Source organism: Naegleria lovaniensis (genome assembly GCF_003324165.1).
Source record: "Naegleria lovaniensis strain ATCC 30569 chromosome Unknown tig079, whole genome shotgun sequence".
NCBI lineage: Eukaryota > Heterolobosea > Eutetramitea > Acrasida > Naegleriidae > Naegleria > Naegleria lovaniensis.
Genome location: NW_025407900.1, coordinates 32,801 through 43,892, shown reverse-complemented (window position 1 = coordinate 43,892; position 11,092 = coordinate 32,801). Strand labels below are relative to the sequence as shown.

The following is an 11,092-nucleotide window of genomic DNA, read 5'->3' as shown; positions in this document are numbered from 1 at the left end:
CGTAGGATCGTCCAATCCGAATAACCATGATGATACTAAAGCTGCAGAGCCATCCCTTTCTTCGGTTGCTCTACAAACGAAGCAACCATTACAAATATCGGAATCAACCAGTCAAAGAGTGGTGAATGTGCCAACGACTTCTCCAAGGAGTCATAAAACCGATTCAGCTCTTCCAAACAACGCAGTTGTATTGAATGTTTTGTCCTCGATTCCTGTTAGGCCATCCAGCCATATTGAATCCCCTCTTCAGAGTTCACCCACCCACAGCTCTTCCTCCGATTTACAACCACTGGCACAACTGAGCCTAGCCACTGTGCCTCCTAAGGATGATCTTACCAAGCAATCATCCCCAAGAAGTAACACTGTTTCATTCATTGGTGACCAAAAGGAATTGCCTTCATCTTCGCCTCCAAAAAAATCACCAGCCTCAACACCTTCTGCCTCTCAGCTGCCGTTACCAAATGGTAACAGAGCCGACAGCAACAATTTCACGGAAAAGAAAGATCCACCCATCGTGATACATTCCAACAATAGAAGCAACATTATCAACACTGCTGCCACTCCTCCAACAAGTTCAGCAAAAAACAACAATTTGTCAGTGCAAGCAACAACAACTACTCCAACACATAGCCCATCACAACGGCTTTCTAATTTAGTTGTTGAAGATAAACTTTCGAACACAATTTCGAATCCAAATTACATTTATCCTCAGTTAAATAATAGCAAAATGATTCCTAACACCAATAATTACGGAAATAATTCGATTCAGTATCCATCTGCTCCTTCATTTGAAGAAATAGAACACCATTTTCCAGAGTATCAACCTACCATGACGAAAACTACATCGGATGTTGTTGTGGAAGCTCAAATGCAAACCATGTCACAAAACATGTCGTTTACTCCCATTTCCGACACAGTGTCGTCGTCATCTTCAGATAACTCTGACGACTACAAAATGTTCACTCAATTCAAGGAGTTTCTTCAAATCCAACAGCCTCAAAGCGTGCACACGAGTGAGGAGCAGTTGTACGAATTATTTTTGTCATTTAAAGAACGGTATGAAGCACAAAATAATGTCTATTTAAATAGACAACAAGCAACAGCTGTTATGAACCCAGGTGGTCCCCCTGTCAATAATCAACAACCTATTTTACTGAATAAGAGCAGAGTTCCTGTTAGCAGCAGCAGAAGCTCGTCAATGGGTTCTGCAAGATCAACTCCCACCAACCCAAACGTTTCCGAAAAGAAGAGAGACGGGTTTAAAGATGTAAGACGAAAATATGAAGAGCAATATTTAGAACAAATAAGGCTTCAACAAATTAATAGGGATCATTTTGCTCAGCAATTTCAAGCACCTGTCATGGACTACAATGCCTTAATGCAGAGAGAAAATGGTGCCACCAATAATATCGGAAATTCTAACAATTATCCAGTTGTAAATCCAAATGTCAACTCAGGTGATGTAATAGCCAATGGCAATTATATACCTTTCAGAACAAACTCTTCAAACAACACCTCGACAACAGGCCCAACATGGTCCGAATATCTCACTTTTGGATATTGGAAGTGAAAACTGAATATTACTCGAGAAGTTGCAATGGCTCTCATTGATGATAACAGGATTATGTGATTGGGTATTAAGCATGGTCGTCTTAAAGACGTTACTTGAAATCAAGTTGTTTTACTAATTTATATTTTTCTTATTTTAAGATAAATTTGCTTTACTCCATTATGTGGCATACAATGTTCAAGTAAGCATTCCAATTGAAAGTAGAATTGGGAGCATTTCTCTCTACATAGCAAGACAAGCCAATAGACCCAGTTGCAGGATGGATTTGGCAATCCGGAATTGAAAAAAAATAAAATGTTTGGGACGCTACCATGTCGCTTGCAAGAACAATCGAAACAAAACAAATATAAACTGTTACCCTGATCAACCATCATCAGCACTTCTTGATCAGCATCATTCACAACCTCATCTACTTACCATCAACTTCATTGCTTCAACACCGATCACTGATCGCATCATCATTAACAGCAACAACACTCTCCAGCACAATGCCAAAAGAGCAATCAAAGAAGATCACACCTTCCCAACCTTCAAAGATATCAAGTACACCAAAAAGGCAGCGTCGTCGTTACAAATATCATCCATTGGAGGCCTTTGTTAAAGTGGATAAGATACCAATCACCATGCATCCAAGCCCCCTCAATTTAATCCATTTTACTCACAACTCCCATCGGAAACAAGCTGCTCGTATGGAACTCAAGCTTTTCAACTTTTTGTGGGACATGAATTCTCCTTGCAACGGCCCAGCACGGACTCGATTGCCAATAGGTGAGTGTAAAGAATCCGTTTTTGATATGTATATGTGTAAGACTATGGGGCCCGAGAAGTATGTTCGTGTGGAGCAATATTCTCCTTGGATCAACCGAGAAGGTGACATTGAACGGACTCGTCACATCATTTACGAATTCAATTATCCAAACTTTCCTTCTTTCGGGGATGGGACTTGGGCAAAGAATTATATGAGTGTCGACCAAAAGCATGTAATTGACAGCCTTAGAAAGAGATTCAACAGGCCCATTCGCTCAGAACTTGAAACTGTTCAATATCGTTGCATTGCATCCAAGTTGATCATTTCCTACGACACCTCATTCGAATTATATTATGCACACCTCAGTCATTGGGTACAGTCAAAGAATGGAGATTGTTGGATTGAAAGTTTTTGATTTCATTCATCATTGCTAGGACATCCTTTCCGTTTCTTGTGTGACATTGTTGCAGTTACTCTCCCAGCGAAGGCATTGGTGTCTGTATCTTTGGAAGTTTGCTTCTTCCTGTTCTCCTTGTCATTTTCTTGGATCTTTTGAATCATCATGTTCAAATTATCACGATCCGTAATTATGGTTGGGTCCACTAAAGAAGCATCATACCATTGATACAATTCCTTTTGTGGTTTGACATGACTTGCATCCCAAGAATAAAGCTTTTTTAAACGTTTTTCATGCCAATATGTTTCTCCTGTTTTTTCCTTCAAGTCAATTGCGACTAATACCTTTCGACATTGCCACAATAGCAATTGTTTGGTTGGGTGTATTTGAGTACGACCTCCTCCATTGTTAATAATTCGATTAAACACTGCATGGTGAAATAAATGAGACCGTTCGAATCCCTGATTACTCAAAATCGAGAGTGATAATTTTTCTTTGAAAAGAGAGCTCATTATTGAGGGTACATGAATTATAAAATGGAAATAATGAGCTTTAATTCCTTGAGTCCATATTGAAAAACACGCAACTAAGAATTGCATTATCAGTTTGTCCAATTCCACAATCTTATTTGCTGTCAATACATTGTCATTATTTTCGTTATCTTGATGCATTTCAATAATAATGATAATATTTCGCAACAATTTCAGAATTTGTAAATATTTTTGTTTGGTGCTTGGTTCAATATTATCAACAACTTTCTCAATATTTTGTAAAATAGTGTTACAATGATCTCCCGACAGCATACATGACTTGATTGATGATCGTGCTGAGGTTTGAGAAATTCCATAATTCGATACTCGTTCGTGGAACTCTTTCCAATTAAATGTTTCCAATCCATGTAATGTTTGTATATTTTTCTGAATCTCATATTTGTAAGTTGTTGATGCCATATAACCAATAACATTTTCTACTAGCCTCTGTTTGATATGAAGAGCACATAGTATTGTTTGTGATGGAGAAAAAGGTAACTGGCCGTCAAGAGAGTCGCGTGGAGTTGATGCAAAATCTACAATAGTTTGAGCCATACAATAGGGACATAAATCAAATGAGAACGTCATGCCTACATTATGCATGTCTGAAACATAAAAAAGGCAAACTTGATGCTTCCCAAAATATTGTTTTTGCAAAACACGCTCAATCTCATCGTGAAGCGTTCCAATTGTTTCTTTGATACTTTCTTTTGTTTCCTTCATCTGAAATAACCCAATATAAAACACAGAATAAACAGCCTGCGATGGAAATACATCTCTTAAATTGAGTGGAACCAATGCAACTGCAACTTGTTTAACTCCATTAATTTCTCTACCATCTACCCCAATTTTAAAAAATATTTTCTTGGGTAATTTTTTCCCTAATGACATACATAGCTTCAGAATATAAAATATGGCTTGATCTAAGTCTATAATATATCCAATGTAGTTTGAACTTGGACATCGTAATTTGAAAGTTTTCTCAACTTGTTCATTTAGTGATTGTTTCGATGTTGTCATCTCTTTCCTTGTCGGGAGTAATGTCATTAAATTGACTTCTTTTCGTAAGTTATGATATGTAACATCAGAAATCAAGTTATTATCTCGCCAATATTGCACAATAGTTACATCTTTCTTTTCAATTAGATATTCTTTCAGTTTTTGATAACGATGGCTGTATCTAATATTTTGCTCTAATTCTTGGATTACTGTTTTAATACCTTCATCAGTTTGAAGATAACATTCCAGCCATGCATGTACATCATGTCCTAAATTACCTAACATTTTCTCAAATATAGACACTATTTCTTTTGCTCGATCTTTCGCTCCACGGTTGTAATTGTCTTGATTTGATTGAATACCAGGGTATTTGTGAGGACATGCTTGGACTTTTTGGTGTTTACAACAAGCACATTCCCAATATTTCAATTCTACTTGTTGATCATTATCAGATTGTGCTTGAGAATGGTTGAATGAGTCACATGTATTGGATTGTAAAGCGGTATCAGTTGTATAACAATTTTTCCATTGTTCAATATTATATTGTTGAGAGCAAATTGGTTGTGTTGGGAATTGTTGAGGCTGTGATTGCTGTTGAGGCTTGAAATAGTTCCAAAGTGCAAATTGGGACAAATATGTCTCACAAGTCTGGTCTGCCAAAATGAATGGTTCGACATACTTAAGCCCAGAATATTGTATACAATTTTGAGAAGCGTTCCATTGATCGTTCCACTGTTGAGAAAGGTTAGGATTAGTGTTTGCTTTTTCCATGCTATCTATTGTTTGAGAGTAATCTTGTGAGGTTGTATTAAGTTCATGTTGCTGACTTGCATCATTAATTATATCAGAAGCTTCTACTATAATATTATTTTCATAAATATCATCATCATTTTCATTAGAGTTCTCGTCAACAAAATAGGATGCAGCATCAGCAACCAATTGATTGAAAGCTTCATCTTGGTCCTCGACTTGAGGCTGGTTGAAAATTTCTTCCATTGAATTATCAAATAATTCATCGTCATCCATACGTGTATCATAGTGATCACTGTTGTGATTGGGATGCGTTTGGAACAGGTGTTGAATTAATAAATCATGATGATCTTTCTTCGACAACTTTAACAGAGTTCCAATAACGGCTGCCAAGCTTAACAAAATTGCGGACTTTTTTACCTTTGGAAACCCAATCTCTTGCTGTTGGCAATTATTGATCGTGATGTGTTTGCCATAGCTTCTTTCGATAATATTGCAGATTTTTTGATTTTTCTCCTTTTTAAAGAACGATCCAACAATTTCATCGGCAGAATAATATTGATCGCCTTCGTATTGATAGGTATGTAAAGAATGAAGTGCAGGAAGGTGTTCTTGAATCTCTAAAGTTTTACCCATCGCGATGAATTTTAATAATTTTTAATATATAAATGATGATGAACTCTACACGAATTCTAGGAAGCCAATTTTTGTAATATTGTCAACAACATGGCTGTAATATAACAATTCCGAAGTGTGATTCAAAAAGGAAATTACATGACGTGTTTTCGTTTTAGTTGAAGCATAAACTACAGTTTGATCAGGTAGTTAACATTACCCATTTTTTTGTCGAGTATGAAATCTTAATACTCGAAGCCCGGAAGTTTGTTTCGCTGGCAGTTTTGCTATGCTTGAACATTTGTTTGCCGTATAAGCTTAATTAGGAGGCCAAATCCTATTTCAGCAGAATGACAAATTAAAGTATTTACCAATTGTTCACTCTGTTAAAAACTTCCTGTTCACCTTGAACAATTCGCAAAACAATTAAAAAAACAAACCAATCATACCACCTTATTCAAAATGGACAACCGAAACACTTTGCAAAGAGGTTACGACGAAATGAAGGACCAAGTCAGCACCAGAAAGGATGCCATCTCTGAATCAACCAAGTATTCAAGCCAAAAAGATGACACTGGTGAAAAAATTGCTGACGCCATTGTTCGTCCAAAGGAGGACGTTAAGGAGCAAACATGGAGTGAGTCTGCCAAGAATCTTGGTATCTCAGCTTACAACACTGTCTCTGACACTGTCAATAAGGCTTACGAATCATTGACAGGATCTGGTGGTTCATCATCTGAGAGAAAGTAAGAAATGGCTTCATGCTTCATTTTTATGAATCGTTGAATGGTAGAATGAATGAGAGAAATGATATCTTTCTAATCTTAAGTAAATCAATAAACAGTTCCATTTAACAAGTTCAAATACAGGTATTCACAGAGGTGGAACTCGATGCCTCTGTGGTAGGAGTGGGTGAGTCAATCTGCTTTGAAATTTCAATGCTTTGCTTTACAGTGCTGCTCATTCTCCTGAAACTTGAAGATTCTCGACTATTCGTTGCCAGATTTTGTGGAGCCATGAATTCTCTTGATTTTTCATTCGTGCTGTTGTTGGAAAATAATTCCCAAAAACAAAGAACATAAAACGCTTTTTTTCCATAACTTTTCACAAATGCTTCCTTATTGAAAGTAATGTAGGAAGAAAGAATGGTCACCAAGATTAAACTGGAGTCTAAAAAAATATTTCTAGTCATTCCAAAAAACAATGACAACACGTCAAATCCAAATATATAAGTAATCATACTTAACATTGTGCAAATCCAACCATAGAAAAACCATATTGAAAGTCCTAACATGAATTTTGTAAATCGGTATTCAAAGAGTCCACCCTTATTATTGGCTTTCCTCAATCGAAAATAAATTCGAATGCCATAAAATAAAAACCCAAATCCATAAGTGAAAATGTAAATCATCACAGAGAGGGCCAGTATGGACCAAGCGTATCCGTAATCAGACACCACAGCAAATACAATTCCAGAAGTAATTAGAACCAACACGACTGCCGCATAAAATATTGAGAGAATTGTTTTGTTAAAAATCGAGAGAGCATTCGATTTATCTTGGCGCATGTGATTAGAGACATCGATGGCATGAGACCTTTTAGTAAAATTGAATGTCATGCAAGATATAAACCAAATCATATAACACATACCATGATATCACCAATGAAGAGAATCCACAAACTACCAATACCCCACTCAAAGCTCTAAATAACCCTGCCAAATATCCCTGATAGAAATCAAACATGAAAGAAAAATTGAATAAAAATCGAAACATATTTTCTAGAAATCCACTCAGCAAGGAAAGTGAAAAACACACTGGTGCCTGAACGACGATATCGAGAAAATGTTGAATGGTGATGTTCATTTTCATGAATATAGACTTGTCTACCACTTCTCTAATGATCTTGTGCTTGAAAGTATAAATTCTTTCATAAAATCTTGGAATTTGAATTGTGAATAAATGGATAAAGAATATCAATATGAAAACAACAGCTGAAATGAGGGGAGAGTATCTAAAGGAATAAGGAATTAGGAAATTATGATAAAAATCATTGCATTGAAAGCCAAAAGAATGAGAAGAAGGATCGTTGTAGTGACACCAGCATGTGACAGGAATATCGAAAGGAATATTCGTTGAAGAGATATTTTCTTGCGTCATGACAGATCCAAAGTAAAAATTGAGTAATGATTGCAAGGTTGTTCTTTTCAAAGGACTTGCTGTTTCGAATTCGTTGGTTGAATGGGATTGCAATTGATATTTCGAGAATTGTCTTTTAAAGTATTCTGTTTTGAAGAAAGTGACATCAAAAATCGGTAAATGTTGTGATGGAACTGTCAATTGAGTATTACGATCCCCATTACAATGTAAATTCATCATGTTGACAAATTGAGGACCAAAATTTCCATTCTGCAAGGAGTGAAGCGACGTGAACGTTTGACACTGACCATTCCATAACAAGTTCCTAAATGCATCTGAAGAGGAATGGTTGCAATACAAGCAAAAGTTCATGACTTGTCCTAATGATTCAACTTGAGTCGTGTTGGTGAGATCGAGAATTATAGTTGAATTGGAACACAACAGATCCGAACATGTAGTGAATGGTTGATCGGATTGCTTGTTATTTTGGAAATTGGAAATAATGTGTTCACTCAACGATAGGTTCGAACAAAAATCCATGTAAGAAGTATCGAGTGTAAACAGTAAAGGATAATAAAAATAATTGACAGGAGGTAATGTTAAACATTCTTCGGCAGGATACAGCACTGAATTCAAAATGGGTATGGAGGACATACCTTTTAGCACCTTACACCTTACACTTTAGTGCCGTTTGCAATGGCACGTAGTCCCAAAAAGGAGATACAAATAGCACTTAACACTGGAGTGCCAAATGCAAACAGCACCTGACACTTGAGTGCCGAGTGTCATCAGCACCTGTATATTTTTTAATTTATTTAAATATTATTTTGAAATTACAAACCTCCGTCTTCACGGTTGTGAGCAACGGGCCTCAAAATTCTCTTCACTACACAATCATCATCGAGTATCACGAACGCAATTTTTGGACAATTCGTCTGACAACGACAATACCAAATGATCATCTACGAAATTTAGTTTATGGAGGGAAGAATAGACTCACGCTCATTTTCTAAGGTGAAGCGTTGTGAGGCAGTGGTTCAAATAATGTTCCACCGTTCAGCACCTGTTTTCTGAGTTGATGTTGCGCCATACAACACGGCGTTGAAAGAGATTGAGATGAAGTTGTCGAACAGGATGTCAGAGCTTGCTGAATGAACTTGAGAGACGATTTATGTTGAGGAAAAACACTTGCAGTACAGGAAAACATTTTCATTTGGTTCAACAGGGGAGTGAAACTTGCCAGCTTTTCTTCATAGTGACATGTACTTTTGTTCAATTGTTACAAAAACGGTGAGAAGAACAAGAGAATGGTGCTCAACACTGTTGTTGGCTGATGTAATCGAATTTGAGTGATTTGGGAATGACGGTAACAGCAAAAGTCAAGCTGAAGCAATCAGAAGGGTACAATTAAGGGAACTGGAATCACTTTTTGTTTCGTAGTCATACTTCTTAACGGCTGAGTCTATCATCGTGAATGAAAGGAACATATCATCTTTTGTGCCTCCTAACTCCTTTCATACGAAGGTCCAAGCTAACATACGTAAGGAAAGTAGATGCATGAGATTAAATCATGCCTTTTTTTTTGTTTGATAGATTCGTTATTGACCTTTTTATATGAACACGAAGTAGAATGGTTAGGTTCACAAACTAGTACCTCCATTTCAATCAACATCCATTTCGCACCTTACACTCAAGTGTCAAATACAAATAGCACCTTACACTCAAGTGTCAAATACAAATCACACTTCATTCATTTGGCACTCAAGTGTCAAATGAAAACAGCACTGACACTAAGTGTAAGGTGTAAGGTGCCAAAATATAACAACTCATGGGTATGGAGGATGTGGTTGTGTTGAGAGAGAATGGTTGGATGGTTTGTGGTGTGGTTGCGTTTGTTGAAAATCTCATGTGAAGATCAACTGTCATGAACACTAGCAAGATACCAATAAGGGTCAAAGATTTCATTTGCTTGTGTTTTTTTTGTGTGAGATTGAGATTCGTTTCAGACAGTTCCTGAAAAACTGGCCATGCTCTAAGAACATGTGGTTTAACTCCGGATCTCTGAAAAGGCCATCAAGTTGCAACTCAACGTTCTGCTGCAGTAGGAGCCACGGTGAAGTTGAATCAGGAGATGTTCCATTCAACAATAGGAAGCAACTTGTATCATGCTCAATATTGAACTTGAGGCCAAACTTTAAATGCAAAACAATACACGTTTAAAAATATCAAACAACAAGCAAACAAAAAAACATCATGACAAGATCACACTGTAAAAGTAACATCAAGACTCAAAGCTGCCGAGGTATGAAATCAGATCAATGTACATTCGGAACAGATATTGCTCCAACAACAGCCTCCTTTAATTTGAAAGGCTTTGAAGATAAAAAGAAAGTTCACCGAAAAACGAATCAAAAATCATTCCGAACAGAAGTGAGAAATGTTTTTAATGATTTTAGTCGAATTGATGATTTAGTATCGAATGGCATGGATCAATGTCTATCAAAGAAGAAGTCAAAGAGTCTGTCTTTAAAAGAAAAACATGAAGAATATTATGGAGCGATGGATTTAATGAAAATGAAAGATCTAGTTTCAAGTAGAGAATTGTCACTCACTCATAATATTGAAATGAAGAGGGAACTGCGAGACACTATCGAAAAAGATTTGGAAGAATTGAAGAAATCTTTGAAGGAAAAGAAGAGACAAGAAATGATTGAACATCTTTTAGAGAAACGATCTAAAAAATCAGTAGATAAAATCAAGAAACAAATAGAACGAGAGGGTGAGGATGAGTTTTTAAAGAACATTTCGAATGATGTAGAGTTAGACAGTTGGGATGAAACCGATAGTGAGACAGAGAAATTATACCAAAAATTGAAAACTAGCTATTTGAGAAGTTTTACTCCTGATCAAATTGAATCTCTGAAAGAATTGGAACGATATGAGGCTACTGAAAGTCCAATGGTCTTCAAGCACTTCAGAAAGACGAAACTCAAGTAAAGTGAGTGATGCATCTTCTGTTCTTAATTATGCCTTTTTGGGTTCCAATCCAGATTTAAAAAATGGCAGCGAGCGACAACATGAGAGGAATACCGATCATTCTTTGTGCTCTTGTAGTTGTCATGGTTGTTGTTCAATCATCATCATCATTAATATATGTTTCTTCTCTCTCGGTGTCTACGAACAGTAAAGTGCAAATTGCAATTAACAATGAACGATCGGAACGATTAGTTCAACCAACAAAGATGAATCAACCATACAATGAGGGATATGCTGGATTGAAAGGAGAGTTAGTACCTTTAAATTTCTATCAGCATCCAATGATAGGAGTTGAATGTTTTTATGGGT

General features: G+C 36.6%; 6 protein-coding genes across 6 annotated transcripts in view; 4 read left to right on the top strand and 2 right to left on the bottom strand.

Annotated features, from left to right (window-relative positions):
- Nucleotides 1-1,570, top strand: C9374_013832 (uncharacterized protein; the record flags this gene model as incomplete). The annotated part of the gene is made up of 1 exon (XM_044689752.1): nt 1-1,570. A coding segment is annotated over one exon (1,570 nt), but the record flags the coding sequence as incomplete, so codon positions are not given.
- Nucleotides 1,571-2,735: 1,165 nt separating this feature from the next.
- C9374_013831 (uncharacterized protein) lies at nt 2,736-5,630 on the bottom strand (the record flags this gene model as incomplete). The annotated part of the gene is made up of 1 exon (XM_044689751.1): nt 2,736-5,630. The coding sequence occupies one exon, from the start codon at nt 5,628-5,630 to the stop codon at nt 2,736-2,738; it is 2,895 nt and encodes a 964-aa protein (XP_044541691.1).
- A 441-nt stretch (nt 5,631-6,071) lies between these two features.
- On the top strand, nt 6,072-6,359 carry C9374_013830 (uncharacterized protein; the record flags this gene model as incomplete). The annotated part of the gene is made up of 1 exon (XM_044689750.1): nt 6,072-6,359. One exon carries the CDS (start codon nt 6,072-6,074, stop codon nt 6,357-6,359), a length of 288 nt encoding a protein of 95 aa, XP_044541690.1.
- Nucleotides 6,360-6,468: 109 nt separating this feature from the next.
- On the bottom strand, nt 6,469-8,401 carry C9374_013829 (uncharacterized protein; the record flags this gene model as incomplete). The annotated part of the gene is made up of 2 exons (XM_044689749.1): nt 6,469-7,204; nt 7,260-8,401. 2 exons carry the CDS (start codon nt 8,399-8,401, stop codon nt 6,469-6,471), a joined length of 1,878 nt encoding a protein of 625 aa, XP_044541689.1.
- A 1,599-nt stretch (nt 8,402-10,000) lies between these two features.
- Nucleotides 10,001-10,744, top strand: C9374_013828 (uncharacterized protein; the record flags this gene model as incomplete). The annotated part of the gene is made up of 1 exon (XM_044689748.1): nt 10,001-10,744. One exon carries the CDS (start codon nt 10,001-10,003, stop codon nt 10,742-10,744), a length of 744 nt encoding a protein of 247 aa, XP_044541688.1.
- A 342-nt stretch (nt 10,745-11,086) lies between these two features.
- The window catches only part of C9374_013827 (uncharacterized protein), a gene marked incomplete at both ends in the record, with an annotated part of 411 nt that continues 405 nt past the window's right edge, over nt 11,087-11,092 (top strand). Inside the window, one exon of the mRNA XM_044689746.1 lies at nt 11,087-11,092. This exon is cut by the window's right edge and continues 405 nt beyond it. Within this exon, the coding sequence (XP_044541687.1) occupies nt 11,087-11,092 (6 nt within the window).